General features: G+C 37.6%; 1 protein-coding gene across 1 annotated transcript in view; it reads right to left on the reverse strand.

The window, feature by feature from the left end:
* Positions 1-9,559: 9,559 nt before the first annotated feature.
* The window catches only part of CDH11 (cadherin 11), a 76,034-nt gene continuing 59,887 nt past the window's right edge, over positions 9,560-25,706 (reverse strand). Inside the window, exons 7-13 of the mRNA XM_071756676.1 lie at positions 23,533-23,720; positions 21,840-22,093; positions 20,722-20,858; positions 20,403-20,524; positions 19,491-19,608; positions 13,348-13,599; positions 9,560-12,465 (exon numbers count right to left, since the gene is read on the reverse strand). Coding sequence (XP_071612777.1) covers positions 11,969-12,465; positions 13,348-13,599; positions 19,491-19,608; positions 20,403-20,524; positions 20,722-20,858; positions 21,840-22,093; positions 23,533-23,720 — 1,568 coding nt within the window. The 3' untranslated portion in view covers positions 9,560-11,968. The remainder of the gene's footprint in view (positions 12,466-13,347; positions 13,600-19,490; positions 19,609-20,402; positions 20,525-20,721; positions 20,859-21,839; positions 22,094-23,532; positions 23,721-25,706) is intronic.

Genomic DNA, 25,706 nt, shown 5'->3' on the forward strand with positions numbered 1-25,706 from the left:
CAGAGGACGACCTGCAGAATCAGCCATGCACTGTTCAACAGGCTACAGGAATTTTCTGCATCAGTAAGTGACAGCACCTCCCTGCAGTGATCAGAGGACTTGTTAAGAATGAAGGGTCGTCTTCACAGTGAGTAAAATGCTGCATCCAATTTGGGTGGCTTCCAGGGTATTTTGTTATTTAATTAGTTTTCTTATTGCTTTATCATTTCAGCTCATTAAGCCAGTCAGAATTTAACTCAATTAAAATAAATAAATAAAATTAAAATTCTGCCAATTAAATGGTGCAGAAGAAGGTTGAATGAGCATCAGAGATGGTACCCTGAGAGGAGGAGAAGGCAGCAGGAGGGTGCAAGATGACTCTGTGCAGCTCCTGTAACTTTCCCTACTCTCCCAGGTAGAGGGAGCCTGTAGAAAATTGCTCTTCAGTTTTTGGTGGATGTGACAGATCCCACTAACCTAGTGTGAAGGCCTAACTATGTCAATAGCTGTTATAATAAGGGTGTTATAAAAAAATGAGTGAAGTATTTCCCACATAGCTCAGCTTGTAAGTGCTTGTACAGCAGTCGGGATTTTTGTTTGTTAGGGCTGTAGATCTGTAAAGCTGTTGATTAAGGAGTGGGTGAGAAGAAGCCCTCTTGTTCCTAGGTAGAGTGCAGCAAGCTAGATTTCACTTTGCAGTGGCTGTGCTGATTAAAATATACCCAATCTGCAGTGTTAATCTGTTCTTTAATAGCCTGGCTCTGGCCCTTGAAATTCACTGTAGGATTTTTTTTTTATCACCCAGCTGGATTCACAGCATTTTCAATTATTTAGATAGAAAACAAACAAACAAAAAATTGTTTAGTTCCACAAGAAGATGGAAACTTTCAAACAGGTTTATGGAGCACAGATCCTTTTACAGGGAGGATCTCAGGGAAAGCTTTGAAAAAAGGACACTTCAGATTTAGGGCTCTTTTGAAGCCCACATTAGGCACTAAGAGAGCTTTGATGTCTTTTAAATGCTTCTTTTATATACAGATGGCACACAGCTCAGTTAGAACACTCAGCTAATTTTTAATCAGATATATGAAAAAATAAAGAATAAGCATGTGGATTTTATTTATAGGGCTTGCTGGCTATCAGAGTACTGTTGAAAAAAAGGCAGCTACATTTCAGTGTTTAATAGGACTGTAGTGACTGCATGGCCACAAACCATTAGGTTCTTCATCTGATAGGTGATTAATTTCCAGGGAACATATGTTAAGAGAGTAACATATTTCCCTAGAGCTCCTCCCCAAAATGCTCTCACAAAACAATGCCAATGTTTAGTATTTACTGACAGAAAGCTGCTAAAAATTATAAGAATAAGGTTTATAAAAATTTTCCAGCAAAACTAGTTCTAGTGTTTTGGTCATTAGAAGAAAAACAAATATTACCACAACTTCTGGAAATTTCTGCACAGTAATGCAGTGCTTATGAGGAAAGAATGATTGCAACTACCTTACTGTGAGCATGAAATGTATTGTTGCTGTTCCCTGATTTCTGAAACTGAGTAATGCAGGTCATAAAGTGACTATAATTCTAGGAGAAGAAAACTTGTTTAAACTCCTTCAAAATAAAGAAAAATGACATCATATTAATGAGCCTGGGGAAGGCAAGGAAAGGATTGAAAAATTTTCCCAGATTCTCTAGAGAATTTGGCTGCCAAGTACTAACAGGTCTTCACTGACCATCTGAAGATGGACTGACCATTAATGCAAACTGACCATTTTTTTTTTTTCTACTTCTGAAGCTTTTCTACATTTGAATGGATTTTTTTAAGGAGATGTAAGTGTAAATTAGTGATGAGATTTCTGTCAGTTTCCACACTCTGGCTCCAGATTTTAGCAATTCTGAAATTTCATAACAAAAACAGTTGTCAGGATTCTTTTAATCTTAGCTCAAACATTATCACTCCAACTTTTCACCTGCTCTGTTCCTCAAGAAACTTTACTTTAAAAAAATCAAGCTAAGAAGAAAAAGGATTCTAAATGGTTTATATTTGACAGTAAATGAATGTGTGTGCTTGTGTCTGTGTGTGTGCATTCGTGTCCATCCAGGCTGTATCTCTTAACATGGAGTTACAGGGTGCAAGGTTGTCTTGTGTCAATGTAAATGTTTGAAAAATAGTGAACAACTAAATCTGTCTTTAAAACTCCCTATTTATTGTGTAACTTTCAACATATGGACTTAAATATCAGTATCAAAGTCATCTATTTCACCTGTCTCTTAAGTGTATGCAACAGCTATAAGAATATAGGGGTTATATAAAATTGTAGCCACTATTTATGTATTATTGTATCCAACACATATGTCCTTTCCATCTGGGATGTTCTCACTGTACAGAACATGGTTGTTTCCAAGTATAACTCAACAGAATCATTCAACCTTTGATTTTAAAACTGTTATCAGCTCTACTTCAACTACCCACGTTGAAAGGAAATTCCAGATTGTGGGGGGAGAATGGCTGCCAATCTGAATAAGGAGGAACATCATCAGATGGCAGGGGAGTATTTGTACTAGTTGTATTAACAGAAGCAATGACCTTTACACACTCCAAAACAAGCCATATGGGCCTTGGATCACAGCAACCATTTGTCAAGCAAAACTCCTGAATCATTTCAAGCGGTGTTCAAACGCAGTCATAAGAGGCCTGAACACAAAACAGTCTTCTAAAAAGCATCTCTGAAAGAGGGGAGGTGCATCAGATTTTGAGGTAACTCCTGTTTAAACCTTCAAATCCTAGAGCAATTTTTTTTCTTTTCTTTTTTATAAGTTTTGGCCTCTCCATTGTTGGGGATGGAAAACAGATGGGCTGCAGTTTAGCATTGCAGCAAGGATCCAAATTCAATTCTCTGGCTTGTTCTTAGGAGAGTTAGTGAAAGTTGAATAATATGCACTGGCAGCCCCTAAAAACCTTTGTGTTTTTCTTTCTCTTTTCTTTGGCAGGGTGAGACTCTTCTGCATTAAATTTGCATATGGCCACCTTTCTCCCTAGCATAACTCTAGCGATTCTTCTGACCTTATTGCTGATGAATATGGGCCCTATATTTAACAAACATTGCTCTCATTTCTTACAAAGTTTCTATGCTCCTTATAGCTTCTGCAAGTGAAATGAAAGGACCTGTAGAAATGAGCAATGATTTGTTAATTATTCTATTTATTCATGAAACTAGTGAGTGATATTTTACTCCTCCCTGACAATGCCAATTTTTAAATGAAGCAAATTAATCCCATACTATTTTCTTAGCTTGGAGAAATACACTGAGTTCTGGTGGAAATCTTATCCCCATGTGCCAAACTGATTTGTCTCCCCTGACTGTGCTTTTGGGTACAAATCCCTTTTACACCTCCATTTGTGCTTAGGTTATCTTGCTTGTCTTGTAGACTTCTCTCCCTACCAGTCAGCCACAAAACAATTTACCTGAATCTTTTATCCTCCCACTCATTCCTGAAAGAAGCTTTCAAGACAAATAGTTAAGCGAGGACAGGGAGAGTAGGATGATTTGGGAGGGCTCCTCCTCCTTTCCCTCCTGCCTTTGCTTCAGCACCTCCTCTGTTGCCTGCCCTTTGCCTGCAGGCAGCCTTCCTAGCAATGCTCCTCTTCATCAGTTTCCTGACTCCTTAAACCGAAAAGCATTTCTCTGACTGGAGTGGTGGTGGGGCTTTGGTGGTTTGGTCCCAGCATTTTGTTCTCTTGGCAGATGCAGCTCTGCAGCTGGCCCACCTACACTGCTCCCAAGACAGTCTGGGTTCCCCCTGCCAGGAAGGGAGCCCTGAATCTCTGGGCCATCAGTGACTATTTCAGCTTGTGACTCCCAGGAATATCTTGTAAGATTTGCCCTTAGACTCTGCAGCCAACACTGTTGCAAAGAATGATAATGCCTGGGGCTTACAAGGGAGGTTACAAGAAAGGCCATAGTCCAGGCTTCGGAGACATTATTACAGGAACCTCCATAGTCCCAAATAACCAGAGATGCTGCCTGGTACTGAAATTTGGCTCACCTCTTGTACATGTGATGGGAAGGGGCCATTTCACCAATGAATTGCTGGCATGTGGTTTCATGCACTGCACTGGAAGGGTTCCTTTAGGCTCTGAATTTTATGGGTACAGTGGGAGCCTCGTGCTCCTTCATTAGCACAACTCCTTGCTGACCTCCATGCTAAAAAAAGCCAGGACTTTCATATCATCTCATAATCCACCAAGGGCAAATAAACATTGAGAAAGTCTAGCCTTTCTTTTTTACCCAGCTCATTAAAACTGTGCTCACTGTTATTATTATGCAGACATTTTTGCACTAGTTTTTTTATTACAGTCAAGTACAGATGCCCTTTTTATTTTGAAGGAGAGTTACTAGCTAAGCTTGCTAAAGTTTCTGATTATCCACTGTGGCTGAGAGCAGTTTACCAGCAATAGTCTCTTCGGAATATTCAGGGTTATGCAAAGCTTTTAATTCTTTAAAAGAGTTTGGTGATGATAAATAGCTTGTGCATGCTGTGATCTCATTTGAAAAACTGCCAGCAGATTTCTGAGTGTGGTTGTCCATGACTTCCACCACCAAACAGTTGTTCCAGCTACAGAAATGTGAAGCTGGTAACGCAAAAGCTGTGCCGTGTTCTTAGAGATGGATCCAGTCAGTATTAGGTGGCTTTACAGTGCACCTTTTGGTATCTTATCTGTGTTCTAGGTGCTGGTGTGCATGTATGTTCAGTAGGATGGCTTCTGACCTTGCAGCTCTGTAATGGGAGCAAGTTTAGTTTTGTGAGTGTGATGGGAAAGACTTGTTTTGATCTACATGCTATAATGGTTGGATAGTAGGTGCTGCCCTTGCTAGTGATTTACAGTAGCTCTCAGTACAATGAACTCTTGCTGCTTGCTTTTTGCTTTCTCAAAATCTTTTAAAGTCAGTCCAAGGGCTTTGTTTATTTCATTCTTGTATTTTTTCCACTTTACTACAGTTGCATATTGTTACTTACATGAATGAAACATACAATCAGTTCTCTTTGGGTGGCCACGACAAAAAAATGTGCTATTTTGGCAGTTCTTAGTGAGATGGTTGGGTGTTATTGGAGGAATTTGTCTCCATGAAAGGAATTTTACATGACACCAGGTACTTCAGAGTAGTCTGCAGTGCAGTGGCAGTACGTGTAGGCACATAAAGTGTTCATATTCTTTCATTTAACAATGTTTCAACACAGTGAGAGATATTAGCTTCCAGTAGTGTGGGAGCACTTAGATTACAGTACTGTTACCTCATTATATTTACTATTATGAGTGCCACCATTTATTCACAGTAGTAAACATTGTGCTAAGAAGTAAGTGTATACAGGACCTGGGCTTTAGAAAATAATACCACAATTATGGGTACTGAACAATCTTGAGAAATTGTGCTCAGTGAAAAGCATTTGCTGGAGCATTGTGAAAAGCCACAAACATAGGCACCGATCAGTTATAAGGAACTTTGATTTTTTATTCCCTAGACAAAATTCTAAAAGAAAATAAAGGTTTGGGTTCAAATATGATTCATTAGTGACCAAAACTGCAGAACCTAGGGCAGTCTGCCATTCTGGCTCTGACCTCTTCAGAGACTGTTAGCAAGGGTGGCAATAGACACTTGGATGCTGGTTTTTGAAGTGCAGATTTCTGCTAAATCAGTGGGTAAGATATGTCAAATTTCTAGTAATTTTCTAGAGATACTGCTAGCCCTTCATAAACAGCTGCTCTTCCATTCACTGTACTAGAGCCACATAAATTAACACAAGAGAAAATTATGCTGTGGGAGTTTTTATAGTTTAATGCATCCACCTTTCCATTTTAGAAAGCAAAGAATGTAACAGTTTTGCTTATATGTCTGTGTAATGTGCAACAGCTCCGTAATCAATAATAGAAAATGTTACTGAAAGGCCCAATAGACCTCAAAGAGATAATGGGAATCAGCCATTAACTGTACAGCATTAGAGAACTTATTAAGTGAAGCCTTGGGGCTGTCATAGAGCCTAAAGGTTGACATAAATTTTTCATACACGTTGAACTTTGCTAAATGTGCTTGTGTTTGATTAATGATGACTTGCTTCAGTACCCTAATAAGAAGAAGGAAAATATGAGCTCAGGCTGCAGCAGGGAGAATAGTCTCCTGGAAGGAAGACCATCTTTGGCAGCAGGGGAACAATGGGGCTTCCTAAAGACACCCTGCCAAGTGAGGGGGAGGTTATTACTCACTGAAAAATTGCTCCTTACCTCCCAGAGATAGGGCACTGTGCACAGCATGCCAAGATGGAAAGGCAGTGTTGGAATTGTGGAAGTGAAAGCATCATAGCTCCAAAAAACCAACAAAAATCCATTTCCTCCACCCCAGCCCCCTTAAGACCTCCATATATCAGAAAGAACAATACAGAAGTGCTCTGCAGTTATAAAGCAGCTCTGTGAGAGAAGTGCTATGTCTGTAAGGCCTGCTGGGGACAGAGCTGGAGGAAATTTGTCTTGGCAGCCAAAGCAGTGAGTCATGGACTCATAGAATGATTTAGGTTGGAAAAGAAGACCACAACAACAAAATAAACTCTTCACTTGCAGAACGGCCTGGAAAACATCATATGGGTTGAGTCAATTAAAATAAACATGTTTTTTTCACATTTAAAAAAAAAAAACAAAACAAAACAAAAAGTGCCCCATATAACAAATTAAAAAATACCCAACCCCAACCAGTAATCAGTAACCTCAGTCCAAAGTTATGACAAAATCTAAGTCTCTCTCACTAACCACCAAAAATGCTTATAAATTCAGGTGATAGCTTTAGAAAGAGATAGATAGATAAAAAAAACCAAAACCAACAAACTCCATCCCTTAAGCTTTAGGGGTTTTTATGTTTGTTATCTTTATTTTTATTTTCTTGTAAAAGACCGTCCCTGTGATTTAAAGTCTAAAAGACTTTTGACTAGAGGAGTCACGATAAACCAAGTCTTCTCCTAGACTTAGATAGATAAGTAATTAAGTATTGGCCCTGATTTTACAAACATAAAAGGAAAAAGCAATGCAGAAAATGAGATGTGTCTCTATTCCATCTCACATTCTGGCTGTATGGGATGATCCCCCATCACTTCCAGCTGTGATGTGCCACTCCAAACAGATATCCCCCCAGCCAGGGACTGCTTTGCCCACCTGCCTGGCTGCTGGTTCATCTGCTGCTTTTCTTGGTGCAGTTATAAGCTACTGCAAATGGACTAAACAAGTACTAAAAGGGAAAAAAAGAGAAAATACAACCAGTATGACCAAAAAAAACCCAAACAATTCAGTTAGAACTTGGCAGTTAAAGAACTCACAAGGCCTTTGATAATCTCAGGCTCATTTCCCTGCTCCAGTTAATATTTAATTACTTATAGAACATAATATTGGCTTCCACAGTAAGGCTAAAGAGTCTTGAAAAGGGACACTTCTCTCACCTGGAAAAAGGTCTTTGAGTGACACAGTGTAATCAAATCTCTTTGAGTATTTATGTTCTCTTCCTTTTAAAGTTTTTTTTTCTTTTCCACATACTCTGCAGAAACCCCACCATGGGTAAGCACTTGCTCCTTCCCAGGAGGCAGGAGGGTTAGGACATTGGTTAAAAAGTCCATGCATGCACACATGAAGTTACTGTGTCCTACAGGGCAAAGCTGTTAAAGCTGCTCTCTGTGCCTGAGGTTGTAGCATCTGCACTGCCTCTAGTGTGAGAAAGCAGAAGACCTAATTTTGGAAGCAGGGTTTGCAGTTACTAAGGGAGAGAATTAAAAAAAAAAAATAAAATACAGAGCTAATGTTGCTGAGCAGGAAAGATCCAGGACTTTGTGCAGTGGTACAAGACACATGCTTTTCAAATCACTATGACTCTATAAAAAGTGAGATGAGATTAGAATTAAGATTGTCCTGACTTGGTTGTTCATAGGCAGCCCAGCTTGGCAAATTGGGGATTTGAAGCAGCCTTCCTTATCAAATGCTGAGATTAATGACAATAAATAATGGAAAACTTGTTCACTAGCATGCCTGGGCATGGAACTGGGTCAAACTGGTTGATCCCCAGTCTCAGCCCAAATTAGTGAAAACAATAGCAAAGCTCCAGAGGCCTGTGTCTCGGGCATTTTTTCCTTTTTCTTTCTTTTTTTTTTTTTTTTTTTTTCTTTTTCTTCTTCTTGTTAATACAAAATGTGAGTCTGTTGCTGACTGTTTAGCTTTGGTTATGGTAGCTCATTATTTCAATCAGTCACCAAAGTAGAAACCTGCAGGGTCTACCTGGCTTTTTGTTTGCTGAGGCTTTCAATTAAAACACCTAATACTGCCACTTCTGCTGGATGGGGAAGACACAAAAGAATTCCCAGCTTCTAAGGTAAAGTTGCCTTTTTGTGAGCCTTATTTAAATTCCTATTCTTCATTTTATTCTTTATCAGCATCAACATGGTAAAATTCAGCATTTTGTTTTGTCAGTCAACAATATGGAGACAAGACAACATGCAAATTATTTAAAAGCTTTTCTTATTTGTGATTGTATCAGTTTCTGACTTATGACCAGACCACATAAATGTTGTTGCAAGCTTGCACCTCTTGACACGGTATCAAAAACTGTCTGACATGATGGCAAGAACATGACAGAGGCAATCTAAAAAAAAAACCCCAACTAAACCCTCCCCTTCCATATCAGTGCAAGTTCTGAGAGGTCCCTTAGCAACCAGCACTGAACTTGCATACCTAATTGCTTCTTGCCAGTGATAAACCTGCACACAAACACTGTGTGGGTACCCAGGAGCTGGGAGGCATGCTGACCTTCCTCAGATGCAAGTTTTTCTGGTGCTAAGCAGCTCGCCAAGGAGCTGTGTATTTTTGCCAACAGGAGCACACACATGTACGCCACTACCAAATAAACATGACTTACTGAGGGGCTTTGGGGTGTGTATCTCCACATGATGTCTCAGGCAAGATGTACAAGAGGAAAAGCAGCAGCCAAAACACTTTCTGCACTTACTGCTGCCCCTTACCTTACCTGGCTTAATCATGGTGATTCTCCTTTTAATTGGGTTAGGTCCTCAAACCCATTGCAGTTGTAATTAATCTTTCAGTTGCTTTCTCTGGATGTGAGGTTCAGTCCTTCCCTAAGGTCAGTCAGGGAGAAAGAGAGACTGCACTTAAGCAACTCATGCAAGGCAGTCCCATCCCAGGGTGCTTGGATCCTCAGGAGTCCTGTGAGAAGCCCCAGCCCCAGCCCACAGAGGCTTCTCTGATTCATGTTAGGGACCAACCCCATATTGTTGGGCTGAGCTGGGTTTTTCTCACTCTCAGATTATAAACCTGAGACTCCAGCAGCCACTGCTGTGACGTTTAACACAAATAAATGTCCTGTTGTGCCAAAACATGCTGGTCACTTGGGGTGCTGCCGATGATACCTTCTGAGTATAATTCCCAGGATTTCAGAGGTAGCGTTGGCTGAGAGCAGCAAGGTTAACTCAATAAAGCACTGGGATGATTGCACAGTCACTGGGAAGGGAAAAAATAATCAAATGAGAAAGGACAAAACCAGCAGGGAAAGAAAATTTATTTCCAAGCATCTATGAGAGTGCTACAAACAATAGAGACTAAAAACTCAAAGCATTTAAAACTATTAAAAAAACGTAGCTGACAATGTCCTTCTTAAAACTTAAAACATAAAAATGTAGAAAATGCAGTTATTAATTCTAAAACTTGCTCAATAGTGAAATAAGCCCAGATAGCGTCAATGAGGATGGAGTCCTACAAATGACTTTTTTAACTTTATTTCCATCTGTTAATTTGTAAATTGATACTCATTTCATTTTTCAAATGTTTATTTAAATTTATAATGGAGAAATGTGCAAATCTAGCAAAATATTCTTTGGATTATAAACAGAGAAAAATCAACAACCAAAGAAATTTGAACCAAGTTAAAAATAAACTATAGAATTATATAGGATGCATACAGCTATAATAAAGTGAAATATTACAATAAACATTGTAGAGCAAATCTGCTGACTTAGCAAACTCTGCCTTATAAAACATAGGGATATAATGGGACAAGTGAATATGTTAGGAATATAGAGCTGAAACACCATTCATAATTTCAACGAGCTAAATTTTAATCTAACTACATATATGGGAGTCTTCAGAAAAGCAATACAGCAACAAATCAGATTTCCTCTAGATCAAGCCATTTGGTACCTGACTGCAAATGAAGGACAGGGTCTGTAAAATGAACAGTAGAAAAATGTATATCACTTCTATTTATTGCCTCTTCCCATATTGCAGCTGCTGATCTCTGACCCTAAACAGCAAAGTATATTAAATTTAGCAAAAGTACTGCTGTACATAGATGCGGAAAATGTTGATGCGTGGAACATATTCCAATCCCTTGCTCATTCTGAACTAATATAAAAAAAAGTTATAGATCATTTTTTGATTAAAAATATACATTACAAAGAACAACTCTGAAAGCACTCTGTATTTCTGTCATCACAAATTAAAATGTCTTCCTATCAGTAGACGATGCTATTCTACTGCAGTAAACAGAAAAAAAACTTCAAAAGAAAAAAAAACCAGTAAGTGCCAGAATCTTAATTATTACTCAGGTAAGGTAATTGTCAGGTAGAACAGTCTTCAGGGAACTTATAAACTGGGTCAGATTTAAGTCTCTAGGACCCGCAGAAGGTTAGAACAGACACGGAAATTCACAAGCCTGGAGTAAATTGTAAGTACAGAGTACTCCCATCCACTTATAATTTCTGAAACCTCTGGTATTTCTAAGATATATGATAAATGCATATTACATGGGAAATAATGAAAAGTATTACACTTAATTTAATCCAGAAAACACAGTAGTATTATATGAAGATTATTACTGTGTTCTGGGAGCAGCCACAAGCTGTAAATAGAGAGGGTACAAAATGTTCACCAGACATTACATTATTTTTTTTTTAATCTAAAAAACATTTGTAAAATGTACTTGATTTTTAAATAATCACTTAACAAGGCAACAAACCAACTACAAACACATAATAAATAAGGCTATTAAAAGGTCACAATTGTAGTAAATTAGTCAGAACTATAAATGGGACATTAGAAACACTATGTTTTCCTTATATGCTTAATAACCAGAACAAGAATTAAAAAAGAATCAGTTTATTTCAAAGTCTGCTTCTTATATTGAAGCACATATTAAAGCAACATTACAATGTTCATAAAATATAAGTGTGATGCTGTAACAACATTTCTTACATGTCAGAATACTGATATTTGTATGTATACTAAAATAAGAATTTTAAAATTGTACAAATAGATACATTAAAAATGACATAGAAATAGGGCGCCTCCCACTGCAACAAGACAGAGTTTTTATATCTGGCACGTATTAGTTCAAGATGAAAGTATAAGCAAAAAGATTTACAAGAATCAGCAGTAACAAGTTTGATGCTCAAGAGACATAATAATTGTACATTGTACTGTACATACATCATATGGGCTTAAGCTGGCTGAATACATATTTCAAGTTTAAAAATGCACTATCATATAGAGTGTCCATAGTTTAAGGCGAAATTACAGCTCAGAACTGTTATCTTTTCTAATTTGTGGAAGCTTCTTTGACATAAAAGATTTAGATGTTCATAGTACATAAAAGATCTCCCTTATTTGTAAGTTTGCTTTTAGCGTTTTCCTTCATTTAAATATTTTGAATTTCTTAAGTGGGGTTTTTCCTCTAGTAAAGTTGGCAGTCAACTTCTATATTTGCCTTCTGTAGGAAAAGGTACTTCACAGTATTTACCACTTTTATGTCCTTTTTTCGTCAAAGGAATCCTCTCTGTCAAACTTAAATGTTTAAATGAGATTTTTCTTGAATTTAAAAAAATACCTGCTTACATTTCCTCTGGATTCTTCAGAACATTGGACACAGTTCTTAAGGCCAAATCTTAAACTTTATTGTTAAGAATCATCATCAAAAGTGTCTTTGGAGCCATACAAGTCTGCAAGTTTCTTAAACCGAGGTCCCCAGTTTTGTAGATAGTCGTAGTCCAAATCAGAATCTGTTGTCGCTGACTCTAAGGAGCTGAGTGAACCAGCCACTGAGCCCCTTCCCTCATAGCCATAGATCTGAATAGAGTCATAAGGAGGAGCAGTTGGGTCATTATCAGCCTCTTGTATTCTCGTGTTGATGAAATCATCAACATCAACACTATTAGGAGCCGGCCGAAGCCCTGGCCTTGGCATGTACTGATACTCAGGTTTTATGTCTTTACGAGGAATAAATCCATTGATGCCATCAGGGTTCTGCAAAGTAGCAATGTCAAAAGCTTCAGTGTCTTCCTCTCCCCCACCTTCATCATCATAAGTAATAATGTTCTCTCGGACATCTTCTTCTTCAAAAACAATCAGAGGTTCTTTTTTCTGTCTTTTCAGTGTTACAAACAACACTACAATGACTACAGGGGGAAAAAAACAAAAACAAAAGGCAAGTTAGACTGCATTGTTGAGCAGCAGATGCTTTATAAATAGATTATTGCATTTACTGAACCCTCAGCCTTTGTGCTGTGGTTCCTAATGTATTATTTGCTGGTCTCTGCATTTTGAGCACACCTAGCTAGGTAACAGCATTGATGTTTTTACAAAATGGAACATACTGAATGGAGGGTTTCTGTTTGGGCTGAATGCCACTGCTCTTACTAATTGCTCGTTACTGCAAGACTCATTCAAGAAAAGCATTTGTGGGCCCCCAAGTGCTGCATGAATACTGTGACACTGCATTTGAGCAGCCCAATCACGTGCATGTCTGCAACAAAGCAAAGATGAAAAGAAAGAAAGGAAGCAAAGAAAGACTATAAAGTACCGTGGTGAAATTAAAATATTTTCTATAAAGCCTTTCAAATCATCAGGAAATGCTTTACAACACTTTCTTAAAAGAATGTTTTCTGAGACATTAATTTGTTTTCAACACAAGGCATTAGAGGGAAATAGCTGGCAGAAGCCATTAATCCTGGCTCAGTCTTGGCCTCCATAAGGAACCTGTCATCCAGGGAGGATCACAAAACTTAAAACTTTGTGTCATGACCTCCTTTAAACAGTGTCCCTGATTAACTGGTATTAGGTATTAGGCAGCAAAAGGACATTCTCAAAGCACACTTAGACAAATTCATTGGTGTTTGATACTGCAGTTATTATACACTGCATTTCAGACAGACAAATTAGTATTGTTTATAAAAATAAAAGCTAAGAAACTAAGAATCATTTATCAGTCTTGGAGCTGAACGCAATAATTTCTTAATACAATTTAATGTAGAAGAGTAACAAGTAAAAAAATTTTTTACCTAACAAAATCACAATGCAAGCAAGAATGGCAATTAAAGCTCCAGTGCTTAACCCAGCATTGAGGATGTAGGCTTCAGCATTGCAGGAGAGCAAGGAACCATTGCTGTCACAGCCACAGACCCGAATGGTGAGGGTGTTGGTGCTGCTCAGAGGGGGGAGGCCACCATCACTTATTACAATAGGAAGAAGGTATAAATCTTGCTTCTGGCGACTAAATCCTTCACGTCTCACAAGAACACTTGCTGTGTTATCTGTTTGAAGAAGAAAGTTACTCATCAGTATTGTTTCCACAAAGTCATCATCTTAGTAAATATTGAAAAAAAGTATCTTGCTACAGTCTCTCTGAGTTTCCAGTTGCTTCAGCATCATTTGTACAGTGAGCTAATGCAATGTGTTGCCTTCCTAACTACCCAGAAGCAATTACACTGTTTTCTTTCATTCAGACAGTACCACACTCAATTTTAATTATTTTAGGGTGATGAGGATAACCCAGGGAACATGGAAATATCGCTGTAGATATCTCCTTTTAACACCCCACTGACTTTCCAGGAAATTTACACAACTTCATCAGCTACCAGAATGGCTGGGCCTTGGCAGTGCTGTTGGAGCTGGTCCTAGTCCCTTGCTGGAAGTAAAGTGGAAGAGAAAGATCATGAATCCCCTTAATTTATGGTTCTTGCTCTCAGACCTATAGGAATGGAAGGCAGAGATCTGTACCAAAATGTCCTGTGGCAATGTGACTCACAATAAAAAGCCACCATTTGCTGTCTATTAGCAGATTTGAGCCTCAGTGTTGACCTATTTCAGTAAGAAACAGTAAAGTAAGCAGTATTTTTCACCCAAGTTCCCAAAGCCAAAATTCAGAAAGCTGGATCACACATGCACAATTTGATCTCCATGGTTATGAGGAAAGTTAAAAGTATTTCTCTAACACTATTTCCAGCTGTTCTCACTGAGCCTCCTGGTGCAGGGGCTGGAATCCAAGCTGCCCTCTCAGCCTAGAAAGTCATTTTGGATTGTCCTTCACTTCCCGAGGCAGAACTATCTGAAAGAGAAGTGTGTGACATGGAATGCTGGGATGAGACAACCAGTGCTTCCTGCTCCCAGCCACTCCAGACAAAGGCTAGGAAATAAAACCAGCATTTCTTTATTGTGCTCCTTACTTCTCAGTTCTCAGACTGATCAAAGTTTATAAAATTGTAAACATCCTGAAGTAAATAAAATGAAACAATCATATCTGTGGCTTTCAGACTTTCAAAAGAACGAGGACTTACTTCACACTGCCTTTTCTGGTTTGCTATGTTCTTTATTTACACTATATAATGGAAAATAAAATAAAAATAGTTCTTTTATCTACTCAGGAAGGGTTCTTCACCTCCAACAGTAACCATTTTGCTGTTGCCTCAGGGTACTGCAGACGATTAATCATTTTACTGTTGAAGAGTCAGCATAAATTCCAGAATTTAATAATGCAACTCATAAAACCTCTCTTAATGACCTAACCACTGCTATTTCCATGAAAGTCTGTGAATAAATGGTACCAAAAAAAGAATTGTTCTTCCCTTATACTAACTGCCCTCACAGGCAGTACCCAGGATCTGAGACTGTCCCCAGATTTGGTTGACCTGGGTCAATTTATGGGATGAGAAGGATATTATGGCCCTGCTCATCTGACTCTCCCATTAGTAACTTCTGTAGATCACACTAGAAAGGATGAAATTGTTTTAGAGCTGTCCTAGATAGGATCTGTTTGTTACATGTCACATTAATTCATCTCTCCAGGTTTACAGCTCTCCTGCCACGCCCACTGGATGTGATGCCTGGTGTGGGTACCTCAGCATGACACAAGTGCAGTGTTTCTGTTACCAAAGTATCACAAAAATAACAGCTTAACATCTCCTTTACATGATGGTTCTATTTGCTAAGGACAGAGAAGCTGCTAAAGATCTGATTATTTATTGGTTGTGGTTTTTGGTGCCCTTCCTCTCTTTTCAGAGTATTTCTAACCTCTTTTCTGAGTATTTCTAACCTCCTAGATGTTTACAAGTAACATTTGCCCAGCTAAGCTTCATAACAGAGTTTTTTTTAAAGGACTTCAGCAATCACAATGTCTGTGTGCTAGGACTCTTGTTTTAGGCCTTTAAGTTAATGAGTTCATAATAATTTGGTATAAATAAAAACGTAACATTTATTAACCTATCAACTAATGTATACTGATAGAGAATAAAGCTATTCCACAGATTTCTCTAAAGTGCATTTAGTAGTTCATTACCTCAATACAAGAACAAAAATCTGCTCTGTTAAATGAAAGATCACAATATGACATTATTCTTGTGGCAAAAAATCTGAATATTAATAGTGGGCTAAGCTACAACTGTCTGGAGGCTGCAGAGACATTATGGAAGAAAACACAGGCTATATAATATATTAGTATGTTTTCTCTGCTATGTATTTTTTATTATATAATGTATCATATTGTATTTCTCTTGACTTTTGGCAGCCTACATAGTATTTCTAACTAGAACTGAGAAAAATATGGCAAATTACTCAGTTATTACACGTATTGGCCAATTCCACTGTAAGCAATCACATTACACTACGGCTGAATTTGATCCAGTGTTTACCTTAACTGGTTTAACTTGAAGTGGTTTCTAGTTTAATATAATTTTTTAAAATGAAAGTTCCGTTCAACATGTGTGCCTAAAGTTTAAAAAGAACTATCATAAAGCAATCCCAAAGGTAATTTTTAAACTTTTTCTCTGTTTATGTTCACTTACCATATTTAAGAAACATTATATTGATAAGAGGAAAAAAACCCTCTTTTAACTACATAAAAGATAACACATAATCCTAGCTGATATTCTCATCCTTGCTTTTTCATTATTTTCAAGTCCCAGGAGTATAACTATAATCCAGGTATAATGACATTTTTAAGCCAGGAAACAGAAGTTAAATGTCAACTACTGGAAAACTATTACTTAACACATATGGGAGCTACTTGACTGACAGTCCTAATGAACACCATGGGGGTTAACACAGGCATCAGGAAGAGGACAGGCATCTCAGCACCAAGCAGAAAAAACCAGACACTCTTGTTTTCCCAGATCTTCTTGTCTGGGATATCCAATAACCAAAAGTGCTGTATGTGAAGGTTACCTATGCTCTGCATAAAGTCTTCACAATGGAAGAACTAGAAGTTGAAATTACATCACTTTATTGTGATCTTTATAGTGATCTTCCTGACCTTTGATTTTTGTCTTTTACTCTGGTGATCTTATTATTGGTTTTCCATTTTTTCCCTCTACATACAGGCAAATGTTACTAAGATTTTGGGAACTTGATAAAATACATATTGTGTAAGGATGCTTCTAGACTAAAGAAGTTGACTGCAGTGTGAACATTACCAGCTATATCAGAATTTGGGTGCTTATTCAGCAAGAAAACAAAACAGTTTCAGGGCTGTATCTCTCTAAAATCTTTACCAGGCAGTGGCAATATCTGTGGATGGTCCATAGCAAAATCCTCTCTCTTTATTATGCGTTTCAAAACGTCTTATTAAAAGGTCTGAAATTGAGAGCCAGAGGACATGTTTCCATTTAAAAAAGTGAATTTTAGTCACTGATTTTGGTGGACTCATAAATTTCATTTCAGTCACTGTAAAGCACTATCTTGTGTATTTGGGAGCATGAGTACCCCTCACTTCTGCCACTGCAGTGCACCAGGCCCCACCCCAGGTGAGGGAGCCCCAGGAAAGGGCTCTGCAGCTCAGAGCAGGATTGAAAGCAGGAAATCCATTTGCTAAAAATCCTTCTCTCTGCTGTGAAGCATCATAAGCATCCTCTGCTCTTTTGAAGCTCTGGTTTCAATGGGAGTAAAATTGAACAGAGCCTGGGCAAGCACAGTGCTCTTTATTTACGTGGGATACTGTAGGTAAACAGTGCAAAAATAATTCAGTGTTTTATCACAGTGTGTGATAAGCCATTATCTCATGTTTTCCATGGAAGAGTCTCAGCTGAAAAACTTGGTAACACAGTCAGCTGTTAATAGGATGTAGAATGTGATTACATTTCTGGTTTGGTTTTCCTGGGTTTTATTTTTTGATTACTGATTACTTCTAGGAGTTTTATAAAGAAACTCTATTAAGTAATAGCTATAGGACTGTATTTACTTTAAAGTTCTGTAATAGACCCAAACGTTGGAGTTTTCACTAACTATTTGCCCAACTTAACAAAGCCATTTTTCTTTACCACTAGCAATTCCCTCTGGAAGTGGTGGCATGGTATGTAGACTATTCAGCTTTACAACTGAAAAGAAGTAACTTCACATGATCATGTAAATTGTTTGATTTGAAAATGGTAACAACCTGTCTCTGAGAGAGAAGTTTATATGGGAGTTCATAGAATTTGAACTTTTTCACTTTGCTCTATCCCATAACATCACTGCCCTGAGGACTGCACAAAAATGAGGGAAAGGCAGCATGGAAATGGGTGGATTTCATTACACTATGCATTTCCCAAAAATGAAATTATACAGGAAGATTCAGTCCTTGAATACCATCTTGTTGAAATAACCTTTTGCAGTATTGTCAGTTACAGTCACTACATTCAGCTTACGTAATAATTTCCATTAAAAAAACGTTTTTATCTGGGTTAAATTTGTCATTAAAAAAAATAATAATAATTTGTCACATCTGGAAATGAAGGATTAATTGAATTGGCTGGCGGCAGGAAGCATGATTCCATTTGCTTGCAGCTGTATCAGAGAATCTAAATTCTGACCTATGCCTCTTCTGTTAGATTATAAAATCTAATCCATTTTCAGTTTGATATGGTGACCATAAAATACCTTTTTAAATAGAAACTTGGTCTCAGGCAATGCATATCTTTTTATTCTCTCTAAAAATTGTGGTTTACTGCTTTAAGAAGAATAAATACATCCCCCCTCCACTGAATCCTTTATGAATTGCTTATGTCAAGCACTAGGCAACTGTGCTACTGTGATCCTTCAAGAATAACAGAAAGTTTGTTTGGGAACTCTTGATGATAATTCCCCTCACTTCAGCTGTGATAGGGATACAAAGTATGCCCCAACATAACACTTGAGACAAAGACATTGTTACTGAAATCCTGTATCTGGCTTTTGTACTTCTGGCAATCTAGAAGAAATAACTTTGGATTCATTTAGACCAGTTCAACAGAGTTCTGCATTTCAGAACACATACAAGTTTCCTTCAAACTGGCTTGCTAATTAAAACCAATTTCTTAGCAGCTGAGGCATTTTTTTTACCTGTACAGGAAAATAACAAATGAAGGTTGAATGAGAATATCATATTGATTATCATTGAATTAATGTAACAAATATTTATGTCTTTTTTCTGTTTACTCCCCTCTGTTTGTCTCAGACTCTGGAAAGTTAGGTTCACTGATGCTATTATGTCAAATGATCAAATAGGTTTTGATCTTCACCTGTGGCTGGGGGTTTTTTTGCCTACAAATTTCTTACATCTTAACATCAATCTGAACACCAGGCTATATTACACCTCATGTAGAGAGAACTGGCAAAGGGATCAGGATACCCCTATCCTGAGATACACCTGATCTGGTTTGTTTCACAATGGAAATCCCCATATGGATTTCCTACAAAAGGTTAGCATGGCAGTGGTTTTATTCCAGTAGGAATCTAATCTCTGTCTCTTGTGATTCATAACTTTAAAAACTACCAAGCAGGGAAAGGTGAACAAATACAAGCAACCTAATAATTTTCCTGCCTCAGCTAATTTTAGCTTAGCAAGTAGTTTTCTCTAAATCAAGGAGATCTGCCAGTTATACTTAGTGAATATTTTTGTCAATGTTTCTTATCCTCTTTTTGAGAGATAAAATGGCAGTGGATCTTTCAGATAGGGTATTATTATGTAATTTAAAATATGTATTCAAGAAAAATATAGTGAGTTAACGAACTTTATATTATTCTAATAACATCCCTGTATTTTAACTATATTTTTTGTGCTTTCCTCCTCTATATCTTTGCAAAACAGGCACTCTATCAAAGTTAATGAAAACACTGTTGCATGACATTATATTGGTCATTAGTTTTCCTTTGTCATTTCTTTGGACACTACTATAGGGGGAATCTTTACACAAACCTCTGTTGTCTCTGAGTGTAAAATTCCGATTTTGAATAATTTCAGGTGGTAAACTGAAGATAAATCTTGGTCCATTGGCAGAGTCATCCTTGTCATCAGCACTAATTGTAATAAATTGCTGCAAAAAGAAAAGTACTCTGTAAACAAACAGCTCATCTGGTTACATCACATAGAGACAGCAGGCAGAGAAATTCTTTCAATACAAACATTCTGAAATAGCAGAAACCCCTCAAACACCTCAAGAAATGTATGCAATTATAACTGCAGAGCAGACTCAAAACTATGAGAACAGGCAATCTTTCTTTGCTATGACATTTAACAAACACAGAATTATAGAAGGATACTATACATTTATATATACATTCTTACATACAAATATGTGCTAATGATAACTTAGTAGACTAAATAAAACTATGTAAAAAAATCAGCAGCTCAGAAGGGGTTAGCACTGTGTGCTTTCCAGAATGCTACACTAACTCCAGAAGTGCACATACTGTGCAGAGCCATGTTTCTATGTGGTACTAACTCCCCTTCCTCACACACACTTCAGGGTTAATTAAGTCTGTAGGCTGAACCCTCGAAGCCCTGTACTATGATTCTTCCCAAAAGATTCTGAGTGTTTCTTTAATATCCAAAACAGGCCCCACAACAGGGAATGCTGCTCCCAAACAGCTTTGTTGCCCATGTGTTTGTGGATACTCAAAGTCAGCACCACTCATATTCAATGCACAAATCACCGTATCTGTAACTGTTGATGGAAATTCAAACTAAAACCACAGGAAAGTGCCTTTCTGTGTGCTCCAGGCATTCTGGCCAAAATTGCAAAATAAACATTCATTTACTGCCACCCATTTGAGATGCCAACACCCTGAAGAAATTCATGCACAGGGAGGGTGGTGGGCAGAGGCTTACCTGGTTGCTTTGGGCATTCTCACACACAAACGCTTCATAGGCTGCTGCAAATTTTGGAGCATTGTCATTGACATCAACAACCTTGATTGCAACTGGAACTTTGGCTTCCTGGTGCTGTTTGTCTGTGGGAGAAGTAAAACCAAGATGAAACAGAAGCAGGAAACACCCTTGAAACAAATGAAATCCCAGCTGCATCCAAGCAAAGTGAAAACAGGCTAAAGTGTTATGATTAGGATTTATTGCAGCTTCTCAAACAGAGATAATTAGAAGACTAAAGAATTTATACCATTGGTTATAAAATAGCTCAGTGAATACGTACGGACTTCAACTGCAAAGACAGAGATATTATGCCAAGCAATTTCTTCCCTATCCAAAGCTTTTATTGTCTTGATATTGCCATCTTCTGCATTAATAATAAAATATCTTTCAAGGTCAGTGTGACGATCAATTGAATATCTAAAAAAGATTGAAAGTCAGTAATTAAATTAAAAAAGAACCAAGTAGTTTCATGCATTCAAACTTGTTCTGTATTGTTATTATTTTTAAATAATCATAAGTAGCACACTTATTGTTACCATTAATATTATTGTCACAGGCCTGATACATGATTCTTTTAAAAGGAGATCCACCTGGCTGGTTTCTACATCTAGAAAACTTTTATGTCAGAATGTTTGTAGTAAATGAAAATTCTTTTTCTGTGAAGCCTTTCTGTTAATGCTCCAAAATATTCTTTATTCTTTTCTCTAGTAAAAAATATTATAAAACTATCTACTAGGTTATTTTGCTGTTTTCTTCTGTTTCACATTAATCACTGAGGTCTTTTAAGTTTTCTGATTTTAGGATTACTCTGAATGTTAATTGAACATATCAGATTATCAAATTTTATTCATTATCTACACATCTGTACAGATTATACAGCTCTGGTTTTTGTATCTTTACCTTGCAATTCTTTTGAAATTATAGCTTTACCCACAAAATAGTTTCATAATTTAATTTACACAGAGAGAATGACAAACAAAAATAAGTTAATAGAAGGCTACCCAATGCTACTGCCAAAAGTAGGTGGCTGTCATTTGCAATTAACACTTAACAATTACTTAACATAATCTCTAGTCTATTATGTGGACAAATCTGTGGCTTAGGATATTTTATAGAAAATAATTTAGAATAGTCTAACACAGGTGTTCTTAAGTATATTCTAGGTAGACATTGCTATGGTATTCTTTCTTAGTGATACAGGCTTTGAGAAACTAGTAGATTATGGAATTAAGACATGAAAAACAATAGTGTATAGTAAATTTATTAGTGTTCTGGTGTGTTTAGAATATTACTGTGTGTTTAGAATATTACTATGCTAGATCTATCATTTATCTTAGCAACTTGCATAACAATTCTGAAGGCTAATGCTGGAAAAGAAGCAGCTCTAATGAAGCATACCTTATAGCACTGTTTGCAGCATCAGGGTCTTTGGCATGTACTTTTCCAACCACAGTACCAGATGCTGCATTTTCTTGTACTTCAAAAATGTAACTTGGCTTTAAAAATACAGGTGGTTCATCAGCATCTTCCACTGATATCTTCACTGTTACTGTGTCCTTGAATGGCCCATTGCTGATGAACTTAGGATCAATATGTACATTGGCTGCCTCTACCTTCAGACTGTAGGACTTTTTGGTTTCAAAATCTAAGAGCTGGGAGAAACAAGGAGACAATAACACATCCCAGAGTCAGGAAAACCAAGGTGTAAAAGCAGCAAGCAGTCCCCTATTGTTCGATGACATAAAACAAATGTGAGCATCTGTCAACAAGCTTGGACTGAAATGTGTGTATTAAAAACATAAAGACTCAAATGGAAGGAGCTACATTCTATGTATGGAGCAGCATAGGATGGCACTCAGAATATCACAACAGAGTCCTTCTCTTGCTCTTTGCTTGCTGTGTCACTCAGGAAATAATCTTTACTGGGAAAATTAAACCTTTTTTTCATGCAGCCTACAGGTAGCACAAAAGAGCAATGGTCAGGCTCAGTCTATCCCAAGTTGTCAGGCATTCCTTTAGAGGTATGGATGCATCTTGAATTGCTACTGGGTGCTCCATAAGATAGGACAAAGAGAATTTTAAACATTTAATGATGATGGTTTACAGTGCTTTCATTTCTGTAGTCCTTTCCATCCATAGATCTCCCAGCACTTTTACAAAGGGGAGGTGAAATAATGCCCCATGGGATAAGTGCTTTTGGGAACCTGATCAGTCAGAGCATATCTGCACTGTCACTGACATGAAATGGCTGCAGTGCTGCAGCAGTGGTTGCTTCACAACAATTATGCCTCTAAGTATCTGGGAAGCAGCACAGTTCATGAAGTTTGCTAATACTATAGGTTGAATATAGGTGGGGAAGTTCACCCACATTTTTAAATACACTAAAAAATACATCCCCACCTCTAGAATGCATACAGCAAGTGAACCACGGGTTAGTTTTACCCCAGGAGACCTCTTGGTCTTCTCCTGAGAGACTTTGAAGTTAAGTTGCCCAGGACTTTGAGTTTTAAGTATCTCCAAAAGAGATTAATAGTTACAAAGGGCAAATAATAAAATAATGAACATGATATATTATTTATAATTTGTAGTTTAAAATACATATAATGACACTATTAAATATCACAATTATGAATTGTCTGTGAAATCACCTCAATATTTTTGCTGCTGTTCACATAGCCTGTGACTCCTTCAGAACAATATTGTGGACAATGCACAGCTGAATAATTCAAACTATAGGGTGTGAGGCTGTTCAGACTGAACATAAAGCAACAGTGAATGTCTGCTACTTATCAGCACTAGGCAAAACTTCATTAACAATGAAGCTGATGGCATTGTATTTTACCGTGACTTTTTATTATGAATTCATTTAGTTTGTGCAATTAATCCACTGTACAGTATTTATGTAACTCTTCTTGGTTATTTTCTTCCATTCCAATTCAGCTAATGGGGAAATGGAATATTAAGAGTTAATCACAGCTTTAGAAACAAATTAACTGAAATTGCATTTACTGATATTTTAGCTTAGGTGGTAATCATTACCAAATATTCAGTCAGCAACAAATAGTATTACACATTAGAAGGTGTTACTCACCTTCTTAAGCTTTACAACACCTTCCTGAGTCTCATAATCTGTTGTAATTTCAAACATATCCATGCCATCTCCATCAATGATGCTGTAAGCTACTAAGCCATTTTCCCCAATGTCTGGATCTTTGGCCTTCACTCTTCCTACTTCCTCTCCTGGGACAGCTGCTTCCGAAACTGACATCTGGTACACACCTGGTAGAAGAAAAGAAGGCATTTGCCTGAAGTATTCAGTCTGCTCTCCAGTTGTATTGTTACTCATTTCACTTGTAAGTTCCAAACAAACACAGTAATTTTTTACATTTTCAAATCCCCTGAAGGAATGTTAAGTTATGTTATAAAGAGCTCTGTGAACCAACTCATCTGTGAAATCTTAAAACATTGCTAATCTATATAAAATTACCTCCTCACACAACATCTGTGGATCTCTCTGTTCAGTGTGGGGTTAAAAAGGCAACCAATAATTCAGAATGCAGAAACTCTTGTGACATCAAAGTTATCATTCATATCAGAAATGTTTTTACAAAAATGGAAGGAAAATTCTCTTTTTGAGTTAGTGCAGTGTTGTTTTGGAAGCAGCGGGGGCTCACAGAAGCCACCCTGTGAGAATCTGCTGGAAGCTCTCTGGGTCCAGTCCCTGCCCTACCTCTTCCTAAGGCTGAGCAGATGTGGGAAGCTGTGCACCTCTGTGGGTAACTTATTCAAGAAAAGGGAATTTCTCTTTTATGAGCAGAGGAGAGGAAGAGGTGCAAGAGAACAGCCAGAGAAAAGACACAAAGGTCAGTGAAGAAGGAGGGGAAATGGTGCCTGAGCAGAGATGTCCCCACAGCCCATAAAGGAGCACAGTGGAGCAGTCCCTGAAGAAGCACAGTGGGGTAAATGTGGCCCCATTTTGTTTTAAATAGTAGCCCCTGTTTGCTCTTTCTCCTTGCAGTTTAAATCATGACTCTTTGACTCACAGTATGACCTTGAACTCTTTAGAATCCAGAAGCATTTCTTCTCATTCACTCAAGAGTCAGAAATTACAAACATCTAATTGGATAAGACCTCTTTGCTATGCTGGCAAAAGCATAAATCCACTGCTTTCTATGGCTTTAATTTCAACTGCAAACATATCATAGTAATGACTATCAAAATTTAACACTACAGAGAACAGATACCAATTGGTTTAGGATTCCATACCAAACAAAATATGGCTGTCCCTCATCAGACTCCAAAAGAAAAGCTATCCCCAAACATCCCACAGCAGTGTTGCCACACAGGTTTTTCCTTGTGTATTCAGGGACACCAGAGAGCAATACTGTTCCTGAATAAATCTCTCTCTTAACAGTTGTCCTTTAGGCTGCATTGATCTCAGGAACTTCCCAACCTACACCAGAATTCAGATAACATCATCGGATTTTAAAAATATAAATCTATGTCAGCACTTTCTGTCACTTCATCAGCATTAATAGATTGGGAAAAAAAAAAAAAGCATGAGAAAATAAAATCATCTAATTTATCCTTCCCTTCCACAATTGCTCTTTGTTGCTACATGAGCACTCTAGGAACATCAGGAGATTTATGCCAGGCAAGGACTTGGCTCATTACCCATAAAAACAATTGGCACATGTCATCGAAATAGGTCATTAACTTCAGTCACAAAGAACTTAAAATTTAAGCACATAACTCATTAAGGGCTTGAGCAATGAACAACAAAAGCCCCAGAAGAACTCAGCAAGACAAAACAAAAATCCAAACCAAACCAGCACCCAAAAAAGAATTTAAAAATGTATCACTTGGATGTTTATATCAACAGGTTAAATCCTGGATTTGAGTTAGAAAGCATTAAAAATTTGTGTTTTAAATTGGGGGGGGGGGGGGGGATGACTCCTAGAAGAGTGTAGATTTAGATTAGATATTAGAAATAAATCCTTCACTGTGAAGGTGGTGAGACACTGGAAGAGGCTTCCCAGAGAATCTGCGGATGCTGGCCCTGGATGCTTGACCTTAAACAAACATTGAAACACAAAACAAATAACTGGGATACTAAAGCTGCTTTATATGTTACTAGCAAGAATGTGTAAATAATATTTATTCACATGTGTGCTGTAATAATCCATCAGTTACTGCTTGTTAATGTTTTGAATATGGCTGATACTATAAAAATATGGGTAGTAAGTAGTGAACATGATTAAACAT

Source organism: Heliangelus exortis, chromosome 13 (assembly GCF_036169615.1).
Source record: "Heliangelus exortis chromosome 13, bHelExo1.hap1, whole genome shotgun sequence".
Taxonomy (NCBI): Eukaryota; Metazoa; Chordata; class Aves; order Apodiformes; family Trochilidae; genus Heliangelus; species Heliangelus exortis.